Source organism: Cuculus canorus, chromosome 2 (genome assembly GCF_017976375.1).
Source record: "Cuculus canorus isolate bCucCan1 chromosome 2, bCucCan1.pri, whole genome shotgun sequence".
Classification (NCBI taxonomy): Eukaryota; Metazoa; Chordata; class Aves; order Cuculiformes; family Cuculidae; genus Cuculus; species Cuculus canorus.
Genome location: NC_071402.1, coordinates 24,095,060 through 24,112,561, shown reverse-complemented (window position 1 = coordinate 24,112,561; position 17,502 = coordinate 24,095,060). Strand labels below are relative to the sequence as shown.

General features: G+C 51.3%; 1 protein-coding gene across 2 annotated transcripts; it reads left to right on the top strand.

Annotated features, from left to right (window-relative positions):
* Positions 1–1,377: 1,377 nt before the first annotated feature.
* On the top strand, positions 1,378–6,137 carry OSR2 (odd-skipped related transciption factor 2). 2 transcript variants are annotated; one of them, XM_054060696.1, is made up of 4 exons: positions 1,378–1,690; positions 3,959–4,669; positions 5,004–5,103; positions 5,682–6,137. In XM_054060696.1, the coding sequence occupies exons 2-4, from the start codon at positions 4,014–4,016 to the stop codon at positions 5,754–5,756; spliced, it is 831 nt and encodes a 276-aa protein (XP_053916671.1). In that variant the 5' UTR covers positions 1,378–1,690; positions 3,959–4,013; the 3' UTR covers positions 5,757–6,137. The 2 variants fall into 2 exon arrangements, with proteins under 2 accessions (XP_053916671.1, XP_053916670.1); XM_054060695.1 differs by having other exon boundaries at positions 5,600–6,137.
* The last annotated feature ends 11,365 nt before the right edge of the window (positions 6,138–17,502 follow it).

The following is a 17,502-nucleotide window of genomic DNA, read 5'->3' as shown; positions in this document are numbered from 1 at the left end:
CTGTAAAGGCCAAGAAATGATGTTTCTCCCGAAGCCGCTCCCTCCGCTGCTTGTGTCCGCAGGAAGGGTCCTCTTTGGCATCCCCAAGGCAGCGGTGCGGCGTGGAAAATGCGACTATAAAGCTCTCTTTCTACCTGGTTTTTGAAATGACCGGCCTCGTTCGAGCAAGCCGAATCGGGCGGGCGTGCAGGTCCGTCCCCGCGCCGAGCCCGAGCCCCCCGGCGGCACCGGCCCGGGGAACCGCTTCTGTACCCGCAATCCTGAACCTCGGCTTCCTCATTGCTCAGGAGAAGAATTGCTATTTATTTAGGGCGACGGGGATGTAAAATAGGGCATTTTCGATGCGGGACTTTAGGAAAAGAAACGAAAAACAGCCCGAGAGGCCGGCGGCAGCCGCGGGCGGCAACGAGCGACAGCCTGGGCTGCGCTGCCCTGCCGAGGGGCACCTCCGAACCTTCCTCTGCCGATTCCTGTTCCCTCTCTTTGATGATTTTTTTCCTATTGTATACTAAAAGGAGAAGAAAATCCAGACGCAGCCGTCACTGTGTCCTCTCCTCTTCCGCAGGCTCGAATTAACTGCCACAGACTCGCCCCTGAAAATTTTTCAAAGCTGTTTTTAAATGCCATTTCTTGTAACATCTTTTTTGTACTTCCCAGAGCCCACCTCCAATCTCCAACACAGATCAGACAATAAATTCCTCATACGTGTGATTTAAGTTGTGCACAGAACAAGATAACGTTACAGATAAAAATTCGCTGTACGCAACCAACCGTATTACAGCTAACGACGAAAATGAATACAGTGCTTTAATCGGGAAATTCGAAGAGGGTCACAGAGGCCGTATTTAGCAGCAAAGTCCTCGGCAATAAATCGAAACTGTTCTCGAAACTGTCTGTGTCAGGTAGGGACTGTGTGCTTAGTCACCGCGCAGGGGACACCTCGCCGTCGCTTCTCCTCTCAATCTGCCTCTCAGCGCCTAAATACCAGTTAAAGGGCAGAGCCCAACTGCTGAGGTGTCGGTCCATAGGGCGACGCGACCAGGCGACCCCGGATCCATCAGGACCTGAGCCTTCCCTGCACCTACAGGTCCCCTCGGAGACGCGGTGCGCCCACAAACGCCCCCCGCTCTGGGTTTGGGGGGGGCGGTAAGGGGGTGTTTCGGGTGTTTAAGCGTGTGTCGCCCCGTCTGGGACACGGCGGGCGGGCGACGCGGCGCGGGGAGTGCGCAAATGCCCGCGGCGGCGGCCGCGGGGCGGGGGGCGCCCTCGGAGAGAAAAGTCACCTTAGGTGACAAGGGAAGGGGGGGGGCGCGAGGGGGGCGTCCTGGCCCTTTAAAAGCCAGTTGCTACCCAAACACAAGTAAACAGTGGGGCCGGCGGGGCGGTCCGGGCCGGGGGCGGTCCCGTCCCGTCGGGGCGGAGCGGCGCGGCCCCGAGCGCGGGGCTGTGCGGGGCGGGGACGGGTGCCCCACGCCACTCGCCGCTGAAATGTGATGGAGCGGGCGGGGGGCGGCTCAGACTCGCGCCGAGCCTCGCCGGGGTCGAAGGCGGGTGGCGGCGGTCTCTGCCGCGGCCCCGGCACCGCCGCAGCCAGAGCTCCGCGACATGCCGGGCGCCGGCCCCGCCGAGCTGTGGATCTAATGTGTCCGTGACGGCGCTTCGCCCCGGGAGGAGCGGCCGGCTGCCGTAGGTGAGTGGCTCCCCCGCTGCCGCCCAGCGCGGGGCCGGCGGCTTCGCTTTATGCTCGCAGCCCCTCGGTTTGCGGTGGTGCGGGAGCCTCCCGGAGCGTGAAATCCCTCGGGGCTGACCCACCGGAGCAGTCCGGGGGAACGCACCTGGCGGCGGGGAGGCTGGTGGGAGCGGCGGCGCCCCCGGGGCGCGGGCGGGCGGCCGGGGAGGGTCGAGACACCGGGCTTCGTTTAATTAAGCGCTCTGAACGGAACGGGAAAAAGAAGCGCCAAGGTTTAAGTAACATCCGGGTTTGGTTGACTTTCTCTCTGCGCCTTATTAGAAGTAGCCTTTAAAATCACGCACGAAGGCACTTTCTCGTCTTTTTTGCTAGATTTTGATAAAGTTATCCGCGAGTACAAATAGTAATAGAGATGCCGTGGTTCGGGCAACAGCGTGGTTTAAAAAGTTTCTGCGTGGAAATGCGGATTTCGTGTTCGGAATAGTTTTTCGGGCTTGGTTCTTAGACACGAAAACGAGCGACCTGCGGTGACACCCCCACACACAGCTGCAAAACGCGGCTGTAAAAGGCGAAACTCTGCCCTGCAGAAATCCTGTGCCCACCTCGGTCGTTGCCCGTAGCCGGTGGCTCCGAAATCCAGCCGCGGCGAGAAGGGATGGAGGCAAGAGCCGCGGCAGCAGTCGGCGAAAAGCGATTTTATTGCCTCCGTGTCGGTTTCTGGCGGAAAGCGAATAGGAACTCACACTACGACATCTTTAAAAATAAGTGTCTATATATAACCACCTCCCTCTCCAAAAAATAAGAAGGATAAAAGGTCGCCATATATAATAGCCCGTATTGATAGCACTGTCCATGTGGCTCGTGGGCTCGATACAATCACGAACGGGAAAAAACGGGCAGCAGCAGCAGAGGAAGCCCCGGAGAGCCAGGATTCAAGGAAAACGAAAACAGGGCTGGGTAGCGCTGCGGTTCACACCCGACCTCGTTACCGTATTCTTTTCCCGGAGGGCCAATTTAGTGTGTGGTGCGACAAAAGGGGAGGAAAGGCATTTTAAGGAAAAACATGGGAAAGCCTCTTTCCACCTGGAGGCCGGACGGTGCCGGCGGAGCGGCCCGCAGGGGCAGGGACCTTTATTGGCACCTTTATTATTATTTGGAAGGGAGCAAAGGAGGGTCCTTTATTTTTGTTGTTGTTTGGGAGATGTTGGGGGAGGGAGATTGTCTTGTTTAAGTTGGAAACTACGCGTTGCCAGTCCCGCGACCCGAATCCCAGGAGCGCTGGGACACCCTCGGCCTTCCCTCTTGTTTACAGGCCCCGGGAGATCCCGGCGCTCCCTTTTGCTCCGCTGGGAAAGAGATGCCGCTTTCCCGGGTCGCGGCGGCCGCTCGGCTGCTGGCAGCGACCCCTCACCCAAAACAACAAAAAAAGGAGAGGGCAGGGGCTCGCCCTCCGCGCCGCGGGGATGAACCGAGGGGTCCCCCCGGATCCCTGCGGCTTCGGCGGAGCGGGCTGGGCGAACCCCTCCGACAGCCGTGCGGGGCTCCGTCCCGGCGGGGATGGAGGGAGCCGGCAGCCCTCGGCGGGCCGGGGAGGCCTCCGGGCCGGCCGCTTTCCCCGCCGCCCCTGGGATCGCCCGGGCGGGCCGCCCCGGCCATCTGGAAGGGATCTCTGCGCAAAGTGGATTTATTGAGGACCTGCGGCGCGGGGGGCTGGGTGGGAGGTGTGCGTGCGAGGCAGGAGCCTTTCCTCTCTCTCGGTTATCTTGATAAATGAGTTGTTGTTGAAGGAAGAAAAATAAGCAGCCGAGCTGGGATCTGCACCCCCGGCTCTGGGCGAGCCCCCGCTCCTTCCCGGCGGCCGCGAGGGGTCGGGGTCGGGGTCCCGGCGCCCGCGGGGGGTCGGGGAACACCCGGGGGTCCCCGCGGTGCCGGCGGCCCCGGACCCGTTCGGGTGTGATTTCTTTTTTTTCCACGATAACATTAATTTGAATCTGTGGCGGCTCGTGTCATCTGGGCGCTGGGGTTTTCTCCTTTTTAATTGAATTTGAGTTGGGTTTTCCTGAGAGTGATGTTTTTAAATTGTTGTGGTTTTTGTTGTTTGGGGGTTTTGGGGTGGGGATTTTTTTGCCGCTTTCGCGTCTCCGGCGGCAGCGATCGCGCCGGGGCAGCGCACCGGGACCGTGCCCGGCCCTCCCGGCTCGGCCGAGGCGGATCACGCTGCTGTCAGTAAAACTCTTTTTTCCCTCCTTTCTCCCTCTTTCTTCCTAGGATTTTCTCCCCGTCTCGGAAGCCCGTCAGAGGCACCGACTGCGGCCCCGGGAAGATGGGAAGCAAGGCGCTGCCGGCCCCCATCCCGCTGCACCCGTCCCTCCAACTCACCAACTACTCCTTCCTCCAGGCTGTGAACACCTTCCCCGCGGCTGTGGACCAGCTGCAAGGTCTGTATGGACTCAGCGCCGTGCAAACCATGCACATGAACCACTGGACGCTGGGCTACCCCAACGTGCACGAAATCACCCGCTCCACCATCACGGAGATGGCGGCCGCCCAGGGCTTGGTGGACTCCCGCTTCTCTTTCCCCGCGCTCCCCTTCGCCACGCACCTCTTCCACCCCAAGCAAGGGGCCATCGCCCACGTCCTCCCGGCCTTGCACAAGGACAGGCCCCGCTTTGACTTTGCCAACTTGGCCGTGGCCGCCACGCAGGAGGATCCCCCGAAGGCGAGGGAGCTCGCCAAGCTGAGCCCCGGACTGGCCTCGCCGCTGTCGGGCATCAGCAAGCTGTCCCCGGACAGGAAGCCTTCTCGCGGCCGCCTGCCCTCCAAGACGAAAAAGGAGTTCATCTGCAAGTTCTGCGGGAGGCACTTCACCAAGTCCTACAACCTGCTCATCCACGAGCGCACCCACACGGACGAGCGGCCCTACACCTGCGACATCTGCCACAAGGCGTTCCGGAGGCAGGACCACCTGCGGGACCACCGGTGAGCGGCCGCCGCGGCGGGGGGCGAGGCGGACGAGAGCCCTGACCGGGGCGGGCGGGAGCGTGGGACGGGCTGGGGCGAAGCCCCCGGGGACGCTGAACGCGGGGGTGCGGGCGGGCGCCTCCTGTCCCCGCGGAGAAGCCGCACTGCCCGCGGGGAGAGCGGAGCCCCATTGGCCTCGGAGAGGGCAATCGCGCCTCGATACGAATTATTGCAACCGCTTCGCACCGCCGGAGGAGTTGAGTGGCGAACAGCAGGAGCGGGGAGGTGGGAGCGGGGTTCGCGGTCCCCGCGCTCCCGGCAGCGCCGCTCACCCCCTCGGGTTTCCTTCCAGGTACATCCATTCCAAAGAGAAACCCTTCAAGTGCCAGGAGTGCGGGAAGGGCTTCTGCCAGTCCAGGACCCTGGCGGTCCACAAAACCCTCCACATGCAGGTGAGGCGCTCCCCGGCCTCCTCCAGGGCGCGGGGCGGCGGCTGCCGGGGGGACGCGGCTCCGGGGGCTCTGGCGGCTCTGCGCCTCCCCGGCGGAGGGCAGCGGTGGCGGGACAGGGACCTAAAGGGACGCGGACGGCGGCGGGGAGCGATCCCCGGGGTTGGTTTTGTCCACGCCGCCGTTTGGAGGCGTTTTTCGTTGAGGGCTGCAGCCCAGCCCGGGCGGCAGCGGGGGAGCCCGGCGGCGCGGAGCGGAGCTGCCTGCCCGCCCGCCGGGACCGGGCACCGAAACGCCACCGATCGAGCACCGAAACAACCCGTTGGGGGCAGGACGGGGCGAGGGGGGCAGTCTCCCGTCTGCCCGGGGCTGCCCTCGTTCGCGTCCAACCCCGATATTTCAAGTCGTGCGTTGCGATAGGAAGAAGCGCTTACAGTAAATACGTGCAACCAGGTAGTTTGTGAAGGATTAATCCTTTGCTTGCTTCAAATCTGAACAGGAATCTCCACACAAATGCCCCACATGTGGAAGAACCTTTAATCAAAGAAGTAACCTGAAAACTCACCTTCTTACCCATACAGACATCAAGCCCTACAACTGTGAGCAGTGCGGCAAAGTGTTCAGGCGAAACTGTGATCTACGGCGGCACAGTCTAACTCACACCCCGCGGCAAGACTTCTAGAGCAGCCAGAGACCCGCGCCGCTCCGGCAGCTCCCACTTGCCCATTTTACTCAAGAACTGTGTTGTAGGAGCTCACGGGCACCCACAAGCACACACACACGCAGACTCGGGGCCAAGCTTTCCTGCGAAACTCATGTAGAGAGTGCGGACTGCAGGATCGGGCCCCTCTCCAACCCGCACCCAGGCGTAAAGCTCTTGTAGATACTCGCGGCTCATTTTAGAGCTCTGTACAGAATGTGGTTTTTCTTCATTTGTTTCGTATCGTCGGGTCAGATGCACATCGATAACAAATCGGGGAGGGAAAATATCTCTTAAAAGTGTATTTCAAAATAAATCTTCCCTTTTTTTTTCCAAATACCTCCCGCCTTCTTGTATTATTCTCTGAACGTTTGGGCTTTTTTTCCCTGCTGTGTCGATACAATGGTAAAGCATATTGAATAAATTTCCTAGCCGGGTAATTGTACTGTCACAACAATTTTGGTGATCGCTTTTGTTTGGCCTGTTTCACTGTCGCTGTTGTGTTATCTATTGTTAAGTAAAATGAAAGTGCCGTATTTGAGAGTTTATAGCTCTATTACCTAATAGTACGAATGTCTAAATACTAACTTCTGTATTTTATTTTTTCCCCGAACAAAATATTTTTTTTAAAGAAGAGGAAAAAATGCTTTCAAATAAACAGATCTTAGGAAATAATGCATAGAGCCGTTCTTATGCCAAAGCGGCTTATTAGTAACTTATTTGCTATCAGCCCGTGTATTGTAAAAGTCATCCTTCTCGCGGAGATTGCAGTAGACTTTGGACACGGGCAGTTCACCCGTGTAGACAGGGACTTTATCCTGCAGAAGACGATTCTTTCCCGACAGCTCTGGGAGCAAACAGCAAGGCACAAATCCAGCCCCTCGCCCTGGGGCTCATTCGCAGGCCCCTCAGGGAGCTCCTCCTGGGTCCCCCACTCCATCCGCGCCCGCGGGAGGTACCCGCTGCCCAGCACATGGCACCCCCGAGCGGGAGGACGGAGGGGTGCCAGAAGAGGGGCTGTTATGCCGTCCCAGGAGACCCTTGTCCTGCCATGGGAGCTCTGTGTTTCAGGTCCTTCACTTGCAGCCCCTGTATCTGCACCCAGCCCCGTCAGCTCAGAATGCCCATCCCACGGGCTGCACGCTCAGAGCCTTCACCCAGTATGCAGGTAGCAGGGTAGCGGCATGGATACTTGGTGTCCCCTACCTTGTCACTCTTGCAAGCACCTTACTAGTCCTCCTGGTCCCCCCCGGGAAGGCCTGGTGCCAGCACTGAGACATTGTTTGGATGTACAACGGCTCTTCTGCTACCCCACTGCTCATGTCACTCTTGACACCCTCTCTATTGTAACTTGTGTAGGTCCCAAAAGTTGTTCTTTTCCTGGCTGGGAACACACATCCTGCTGTGCTCTTCTCTCAAACTAAGGCCCAGGTCAGAAATGCAGACAGAAATCTCTCCACAGCTCAGAAAGCCCTGCTCTGGGGGAGAGTAATCCCTGTGCACCCAGCTCAGTGGGAAGGGCTTCATTCCCATGCCCCACCTATCAGAGGGTGCCAGGGCTTCCAGGTGGTCTGTCCATGGTCCCACCAGGCCTACAGGGAGCAGATGCTGACAGGGCTTGAGCGACTGCGGTGTCCCTGTCCCTGACCCTCAGTGGTCCTGCAGCAGGGAATCACTGCCTGAACCCTGTTAATGAGTAGTGAGTCAAAACTAGCAGCGCCGGGGCTGTGGTCCGGCCATCGGTGCAGAAAGAGCTGCATTGCTTCCTGCGCCTGCTTGTTGTTGCTGTCTGCTGCCTCCGCAGAGGGCTACTGTGTCCATCCCAGGGCCAGGGACCCCGAGCAAGCCCTGCTCTGCCCCAGGCCGAGGCAGCCAGGTGAGTTTCCACTCATGTGACAGACATGGCAGTCTAAGCTCAGCCAAAATTTATTTGGTGCTCAAGGCCTATATCTCCATCTGCTCCCGTCCAGCAAGATGCGGAGGGAATGCAGAGTTTCTGCAGCCACAAGTATTGGTCTGCTGGCTGAAGAACAGCCTCTCTAGTCAAAGTTTATTAAATGACCATTTGCTCTTTTCACCCCCTTGTGACTTGCACCCTTTCCTTTGTTGGGGTGCTGCAGCTCTGGGACTCTCATCCTCGCCCGTGTTGGCAGACCCTGTCCTGCCTCCCCAGCACACTGCTCCTCTCCAGCCTTTTCTCCATGGGCACGTCTCACTCAGTCTCTGGGGGCATCTTCTCAATATCAAATTTCTTCCCCTCCGACTGATTTCTCTATTCCCAGTGCATTCCCATTCTCCCAGTAGGTTATTTCTTCTAAGTTTCTCTATCCTTATTGTTCTCTCAGTTCCTGTCCCCAGGACCTTTCACGTCCCCAGCTTCTTGTTCTCAGGCACAGCGAGGCTGGGATAACTCCATTCGAGTAAACACCCTTGTCAGGATGCATATGGGCTTACTCCACTTCTCCTAGGCCAAGTTCTACGTGCAGTTTGTTTGGAAAGAACTTAATCAGATGAATGATATCAAAGGACTAAATTAAAACAATTGCATATATCTAAGGTTTTATTTAATTGTTTGGAGTTGGTTGTTTAATAATCTTCTCCTTGAGCAGACGCAGACTGTAAATTTATCTTCTGAGGATTTCAAAAGTTCAGTGGCCTGAACAAAGCCCAAGTTGCAGAAGAGGGACAGGAACAAGTACCTCTAACAGCCAGTCGCTGGAATGGTTTTTAAATTTAAACCGGTAGCTATCATCTTAAAATGTCAGAGGGTGATTTAGTATTTTTCCTTATTATCAATACACTTGCCTACAGCACTGACATGCTTCATTTGCTTTTTAAAAGATCATCCCTCCCTCGGTAATTTCAAAGAGAGCTATAAAGAACATGTTACAATACACATACAATTCGTTCATATTGGACTTGTTTGGAACAGTAACAAGTTCTGTAAAACTCTCTCTGGGGCAGGGTTATAGTTTTTATAGCCATAAAGTGCCATCTTGGCTTTCACAGTGCAAACACTAAATACATTAATATCCCCGTGACTGCCATTTGTGTCTTTGTGAAGCATCCTCCTTTCCTCCGGAGCTCAGTCCCAGCACACAACGCTTACACAGTTTCCTGGAGCTTCCCAAACTACCTGCCTGCCACTTCCCCATGTTCCATTCTCTCCTGCTGCCCTCCTTTTTGCCCACACTGCCTGCTCTGCTGCTGTTGACTCTGCACCTTTTGCTGTGTAACAGGCAGCAGCTGCAGCAGGATAGCAGGGAGAAGGACTAGCTGTGGTGCGTACCAAGCAGAAAAAGCAGCAGACAATGACATACACTGTGACTGTAATCTTCATTTTCTGGAGGCAAATCAGATTGAAAAATCGTACTCGTCTGGGTTTCACCTGCACACTGAGCTTTTTGTATATCAGTTGCTGAAATGGATGCCATCCACAGCTGATGGCAGAGTGTCTCAGCCCATCTATGTGTGCATAACATTTTTCTACGAGGTCATCTGTAGCAACAGCATACCATGCTATTCCAGACCAGCACGCCTGAAGCCACTGCAGCATTACTGGCAAAGCCTGACTTTGTATCGGTACGACCTCAGGAGCAGGCACAGCCCGAATCTAAATGGGACTCAGCCCAGGAGCAACCCAGGGCTGGGGGATGTCTGCCTGGGGCTAAGGGCTGGTGCTGAGGGTCCCACTATTTGGATAAATCCAGGCCATTTGAGTAAAAAATGTGAAAATCCAATATTTATTGAACTTCCACCCCCCCCCTTTCCTTTTTCTCTCTTCCTTTCCTCTCACTGCTCTGTTCTAGGTGTCTGCTTCAGGAGCTGTTTCTCAATCAGCTTCCTGGTTGACAACAACCTGACTCCTACCTACTCTGCCCTCTATCTCTTCCCCTACTTTCTTCCTCCTGTTTCTTTTCTGCTCTCCCATGTCTCACCCTGTGTTTCAACCTCTCTCTTCCTAAGCAAGTTCCCTCACTCAGAGCTTTTGGTTCTCCCTTTTTGAACCCTCTCAGTTTCCACTTGTTGCCTTAATTTGTCCTGTAGCTGCCAATCCATATGAGCTCCCTCTTCTAAATGACCCAGACCTCATTTCCCCTGCTTGGTACTTCTCATGCACTGATGGTCCTTCCTTGCTGTTTCAATTACTTGATGCCACATCCACATGGCACTCGGAATGCATCAATCTAGGTACCCCAGGCAGACCATTTTAAGCATGCCAGATCTGGCAGAGAGCCAGCAGCATGGTCCCAAGAGGACCTGGATTGTCGACACAGGTGCCCAGTGGCAGCCTTGGCTGCTCAGGGTGGGAGTGGTATTGGCAGCAGTGCTGCAGCCCCTAAAATCCACAGCCCTCGTGGAGCTCGAGAGGAGCCAATGGTTTCAGGTGAGCAAAAAACCAATATACTGGTCCCACCATTTCACACTGAGTTTGCAGTTAGTCAGCTAAGCTGTACTGGTGGCTCAGAGGTTCTAATTGCTCCATGCTCCCAATATTGTGAGTGCAGATAGTCCTTCATATGTGGAAGAGTGACTTTGTTTACCAAGCTACATTACACAAGGATTTAGGCACAAGTTGTTTTCATATTAATATTGTTCAGCGTTTCCAGTCTATCTTTCCCTCTTCACAGCATCTCTCTTCTTCCTTAGTTACAGAAGCTTTTGTTAGGTTTTTTTTATTCTGTCTATTTATAATGGTGTAGTTATGGCAAAATAAATCTCCAGATCTTCAGGGTCCATCTGCCACCAGCCTCCTCTGGGTAGGAAAAGGGGAGCAGCAGGAATTTTGCTTCCCTGAAATTCTCATAGGATCCAGAGAGTGGCTCCATCACCACACAGGGCTGAGGGCTGCAACTGGGAGATTACAAACCCTGCTCTTTTGGCTTTCTGTCTCTGCAGAAATTCCCCAGACTTCTGCTTTGCACCGAGCAAACTTCACCCTCCCTGTGCAGATCGCAGGAAACCTGCTGGCGAGGGCGGCGGTGGCTGGAGGCAGCGCTTGGAGGCTCCCACTCCTCTGGCAGGGCTTTGACCTGCGGCTCCCTCGCTGCATGCTTGTCAAGGATCTTCTACACACAAGGGCATTTGGAGACCTGTTCATTTGTCTAGGGGAAGGAGACTGATTGATTGATTGATTGCTTTTCTTTTTTTCAAGCGTAAGAGGAAGTAAAACCTTTTTTCCTTCCTCCCCCCCCCCCAAGATTATTTATGAGGCATTGTCTCTGATATTGCCAGCTGACATCCTTTGGCGTCACTACCACTCAGTGCACTGAAGATGCCTCAAGGTGTGTCAGTCCGGCTTCACGTCAGCCTGCCTTGATGTATCTCCTTGGCTGGGATTGAAAGGTACAGTTTCTAAATCTCCCGGTGACCCATTTCGCACGGATCACTGGTGCGCTAGAATGTAGCTGCTCCTTCCCATCATGTTAATGCAAGTTTGCCCACGTTCAAAGCAGCCTGCACTCCACGTGCCATGCTGAGCAAACAGGGAGAGCTCGCATTTGAATCTCTGCGTGAAACAAGCGCTGCTGCTCCAGGCTCGATAGCTTGGGCACCAGTGATGCACTTTAGGTGCTTTTCTTGCTAGATCATAGTCCTTTTATTTAAAGCTTGTGAATTCTTTGGCTTGATAAACATAGGCAGACAGCTGGATTACGTTAATCTGGGGCTCACAGTGAGCAAGCACAGCGAATGCTCCTGGGTCGTGGAGGCTCCCTTTCCTCCCGGAGTCCCGTGGACCCCACCATGATAAGCTGACCAGCTGTGCTGAGGACTCTGCGTCAGCGGGAAAAACACCAAAGCTCCTGTGAGGGAGCAGCTCAGCACCTATGGGAGCAGGCTGCCTGCTCAAGTGCCCTTGAAGCCAGTCCTGGGGATGGCCCTAAATCATACTTAATTAATACTTCCAGTGCAACCATGCGGCTCCCTGTGCCATGCCAGCTGCGCGCTGCCGCGTCTGCCTGCACGCTGGGCTGGCAAGGAGGGTGGCGCGTGGCCAAACTCTCAGGGGCCCTTCTAGAAGGCCCCGAGGCCCAGCTGTGATGGCAGATGGGATTTCTGGGCACCTCCAGCCCCAGGCATGCTCAGGCTGCCTGCAAGGGCGATGCAAATGCTTGGCACCTGCCTGCAGGGTGCCCCGGCCTCCAGAGCCCTTTCAAGGCCGCCTGGCTGGGGACAATGTAAACCCAGTCCTGATTTAGTCCAGGAGCTGGTTCTGCTGGGATGAATCATTTAACCACACAAGCACCCCATGACTGCCTCTCATTTCCATGTTATGGCCTCCTTTTCCCACTCCATGCTGCAAAAAGCAGCGCGATCCTGTCTTGGAGATGCATGAGTGCAGACTGCAACAGAGAAAGGCTATCAAACCGAGGAAGCCTTCAAGGTCATTTCAGTTACACAGATGACAGAATGAATCTGTGTGAATGGGTCAGATCCTTCACATCTTCTTTTGTCATGTGCCCATTATCCTCTAATTTTCTTTCACGGAAAAGTGGGTCTTGAATTTAATGCTGCATTAAGAGGCATGTGGCAGCTCATACCATCACATGTCTTGTCCTTGCCAAGCTACAACCGTATCTTTGTAATGATTCATATCTTTAAACTCCCACGAAAAACATGAAAAACTGCCTAACAGTTTTTCAGCAGTTCAGGTGTGGGCAACTCACATGTTTCTGAGTTTCGTTTGTCTAGTTAAACCAAAAATCAGTCTCTAGATACACAAAGTTTTTAATGAAAAATTAGACTGTGATGCAGTCCTGTGGTCCTGTCGTTTGCTGGGGGCACAACAGGCTCGGTTCCCTAAAATAACCCAATAACTCACAAATAAGATGAGATTACAGTGCAGGAGTGAGAGCTATAGGTGAGGACCTTGCTGCCATCGCCCAAGTCTAGCCTGACAGAGGCAGCATTTTTTAATTTTACTTCAACAGTTTCCATTGGGAAGTGAGGATACGGGCAGATGAACAAGTTATTGCAGAGAAAACGTGGGGTGTGACAGTTCAGCATCTCACCCACTGCCAAGAAACTGCTCTCATGTATTCTTTAATCCTGCCATAAGCGCAAATTCACTGCCCCTCTAACACAAGGGATGAGATACCCGGCTTTTGCTACAAGATACTACTGGGTAAGAGAGTGCATGTGAACATTTGCCACCAAAGCGCAGCCAAACTGCAGGCTGATGCTACCTTGCCCTGCAGTTCGTGGTTTGTCTCCCCAGGCTCCGGGGCACAACAGGTTAATTTCCCTAAAAGCCCCACAGCAAACCCCAATGCAAAGGAGGGAATGGTGCAGGAGCTTCCCTGCTCGCTGGCCTTTGCCCCACAGCCACTTGCAGGCAGCAAGCTGGTTTGACTGAAATTCTTCAGATTTCAGCAACAGGAAATTGCAGATGAGAGAACGCGCTGTAAAGTGCACTTACACAGTTTCAGTCACAAGCTGTGAAAAGTAGCAGCTCCCCAAGCTCTCAACTTCAACACCGCTATTAATACTGTTTTTTTCTAATAGCATCGGGATCAATGGAGGATCAGGGCCTCGTTCTAGCACACAGCCTCCTGATGATGCTCAAGAACCCCCTGTCCTGCCTTCATGCAATTTTCTGTCTAAGCATCCCAACGAACCCCCAAGCACACTGCACTGTGCAGCAGCAGAAGTGCCCTGATATGCTTCTTGGGCAATGCTAGAAGCTGGTGAGGAGCCATGAGAGGAAAAACCAGATTTTTTTCTCCTTGGAGAGTCTCAGGAACTGTTCTCATACACCTGTAGGCTGGAGCGCAGATGGGGAAAGGAGAAGGTCCTTGCCCTCCCAAAATCTAGTGGATTTTGTAAGCTTCCCTCAAGGACTTAAGACCTTTCCAGCTTCCACGCTGCGCTCACCGTAATTTACACAGACTGCGGTAATACAAATGTTGGCCAAGACTGTTGAATGAACTCACAGGACACTCTGCTGCACCATAGCCGGAAAATACATTTCCACCCAAAGAAGCCAGAGCCTTTGGCCAGGAGAGGGTGGGTGCATCGCTGAGAGGAGCAAAGCTGTCTGGTTTCTCCCTTCCCCGTGGCAAGGGAGGGACCCTTCTTGCTCCCTGGGGACAATAGGCTCCATCCTAGGAGCAGACTGGTTTCAGTATGGAGCTCTCCATCTTGATCCAGTTTGGATGGGTCAAGTCATGTTGAGGCATGCCCTTTCAATATGCTGCGTTTTATTAAAACCAAAGTAGCTGTGGGCCAGATTGTAAAACTAGGTGGGCCTCATTTGTCTGTCCCTACTGTAAGCCAATGAAACCTTCAACATACCCAAACTCTCACCTTTTTACCCATTTGAATGAAAAAGCATCACTAATAAAAGAAAATGACTCACCTAATGCTAAACCTGAGCTCTGTAGATCAGCTTTGATCAAATTCACTGACATTTGGATAACTGCATTATTATAACTAAAACATCTTTTAAAGTTTTTTTTTTTCCAGACGCTCATTCTTTAAACTTTGCTTTGATCACTGTGCATATCTTTTACAGCAGAAATTTGTCCGCAGAGGGTGAATTTTTTTCATTTGTTTTTCATATGGATACTCTTTCCTTTGTTCATATTTTAAATCAGTGAAGCTACCCTTTGAGCTAACCCTTATAATAAAAATGCAGCTACTGTGTGGCTTTTAACAACTCTTTTAACCCATCTGTATCTCAGTATTCTTGTTAGCAACCCAAGGAAACTACACTTATTTATGCAATGAGGCTGATCGTGAAGCTTAATTATTTTTGGGGTTTTTTTTTAGTATAAAGCAAACATTTCAGAAGGGCAGAGCAGGGAATGGTAGTCTCTGTTACAGTGGTCTAACATCATCAATTTGTAATAAGTTACAATGGTAGTGTTACAAAATGCTGTGTAAAAGAATATTTCTTTCAGAAAGTACTTCTGAATTAGTCCTAGTGCTCCAGTTTCCAAATAAGAGTCACAATCTGAGAGGATTAAAATAAATGGAAGCAGGAATGTGTCAGGACAATTACAAATGAAAAGATTGAAATCACTGGAGCTGGAAGGGCAAAAATCCATGTATAAATACGTGTCTGTGTATGAAGCTCAGCTCTAAATGCTGAGGAGGGTAAACTTTAACTTTTCTTTTTCCATTAAAAAAAAATAAATCATACATCTAGCTATAACCTTTTGATGTAATGAAATTTAGTTTAGCATTAGAAAAATGCATTTTTCACCAATTTTCTCCTTTCAAGGAAGGAAGAAGACTATTGAATTTGCTAATGATTTTTTTATTTTTATTTTTAATTTGCTAATTATTGTTTATTGTAACTTGACCATGAACTGGAGAAGCTAGACGCCTGGGTGGCTGTCATGGTCTACAGTAAAGATAGTTCTTATTGGTGGTTTGTTTTTTTTTACAGCATGGGCAGAGTTCTTGTTATAGCTTGTAACAGCAGTGGATTAACTGCAAATAATCTTAAAAAATTTGGAGTCTAAAGCTGCAACACCTTTCAAATAACCTTTGCTGGCAAGATTCTTCCCCTGTCTTGCACCAAAGTGCAGTCTTTAAGACTCGTAGGACTGCCTGTGCGGCCATTTTGCAAGCACGTATGCGTGTCGTCTGACAGAACGAGCCCTTAAACTCTGTATGGCTTCTGTCACGAATGAAACTATTTATGAGCATACACATTTGCAAAAATCAGGCCCTGCGAACATCAGCTCCGCATCAGGCTTCTTGGGGATGGCTTGTTTTCTCAAAACACTTTAGGCTGAGAATCCCTATTAATATAAATCTGCTTTAAACAGGAGATAGTCATTTTTTAACACAGACATTCTCTAATATTTTCATGATGTGGCTCATACCTTAATACATAGCAGTTGTGATGCAGATCTAGCCATGCAGCCCACAGTTGCATAGCATATTTGCGGTAATGAGAACCCTCGCCGACATGGAAAATTAATATTAAGAAAATTAATGTAAGGAAAGACTTTAATGGGTTTTTGTCTGTGTCTAATGCAATTTAGCAGTCAGCAGAAGGAAGAAATTTAGTACCAGGTGAGTAGCCAGCTCTCCAGAAATCACGCTTCATTGACAACATTTTAAGACCTGCTGTTTTGACTTAGTGCATCAGGAAGAATATCTGTTTCATGAACAACAGTATAAAACATCTCGCTCTTGATCCTGCCTGGCAATCTCAGCTGTTGGAACCTTACCTACAAGAAAAAGTCTATTGGCACAAATGCTTTTCATGTTCGTGCCCTTTCCACCCAGAAAAGTGTTTTGAAAGCTCAGAACCTTAACCAGGGCAGGAGAGCAGATTCCTACATGACCCACCTACCAGTGCCAGGGTGAAAAGAAATGTTATCTTTTCATTAGCAGCATCTGCCAAATCCTCTGGCAAAACAGAAGTAACAGTTACCCCAGTAAGAAAGGCTGTTCTGCTTATTTATCGCATTTTCAAGAAGAATAGTGTCATAGCAACAGGACAGCCTGCAAACACTGCTTGGCACTATAAGGGTAGAAACTGTGGGCTGGGACCAACCTCCTCTGCTCCCCACCCAGCTGCTCGTGCCCCTGCAGCACACAGAGAACGCTGATCTTTGTATCAGCTTTTGGTCATGGTGATCTGTAAAAGGCAGAGTAGTTTAAATATCACAGTCTTTTGGTTTGTTGCGCAGATTTCTCTTGAATCTCATATGAAGGACGACAAGTACATTTTATCCCTTTTCTTGCTAGGAAGGGAGGTACTGACCCCCTTTATTTCCCGGGCATTGTGGATGTTAGACATGGTGGAAGCACAAGAAACCTGACATGACAGAAATCAAGGGAGCCAAGTATTCTTGGAAGAAGAGCCATTTCTTATTTTTCAATTTAGACAGCTTGAAATTGTTGTTTTGTTTTGTTTAGCTCCTACCTAAATTCCTTGAAAACAATACTTAGCAAGAGGGAGGAATTTCTTGGTAAACATTTTGTATTTTCTGCTATTTTTCAAAGACTGGGCAGATTCTTAACAGCTTTCTGAGTCCTCCTTGAAAGACACCAATTTCAAGAGGAAGGGTTGTATTTGATTGATAAGAAACTTGTGTGTGCAAATAAAAGGAGCAGCAAATTGAGCTCTCTTATCTCCCTTCCTTCTTGCATGCTGGATCACCTTTAGCATCAGGTTCAGTCCTGCAGTTGCTGCTTTCAAGCAGACGTAACAGACACCAGCCATGGTTGCTGATCTGCTCTGGGTACAGAATCAGGCCCTGTCTTTCAAATCCCTCCACCCTTTCATTCCCACAGCCCAAAGGCAGTGGAAAATGAAAGTCGATTGTCTTCTGCACTTATTCAAAGTGAAACGGAAACTGATGTCAGAAGTCCTCTGAAAGTGAAAGATAATAATTATTATCCAAAACACTGACTTTATATTTTATTTTGAGAAAACCTCTGCTGCTCATCCTTTCATTACTGGAAGTATGTGTAGACACAGAGTATAAGGCTTGTTTTATCATGGAACTGAATATCTGCCTGGAAAACCTAATGAACACATCAAGAAATATTGTTTAGATGAAGGATTGTTCAGGATTTGGATAGCTAGTTTTACCCAGATCAGAAATAATTTATTTTCCATAATTAATTAATAGAATTTTTAAAGCAGATTGACTGACAATATGTTAATATACATCATCATCTCTAATACTAGTGGCAGCTTGCTCATATTGTTCAGAAGCAATATATTTATAAAG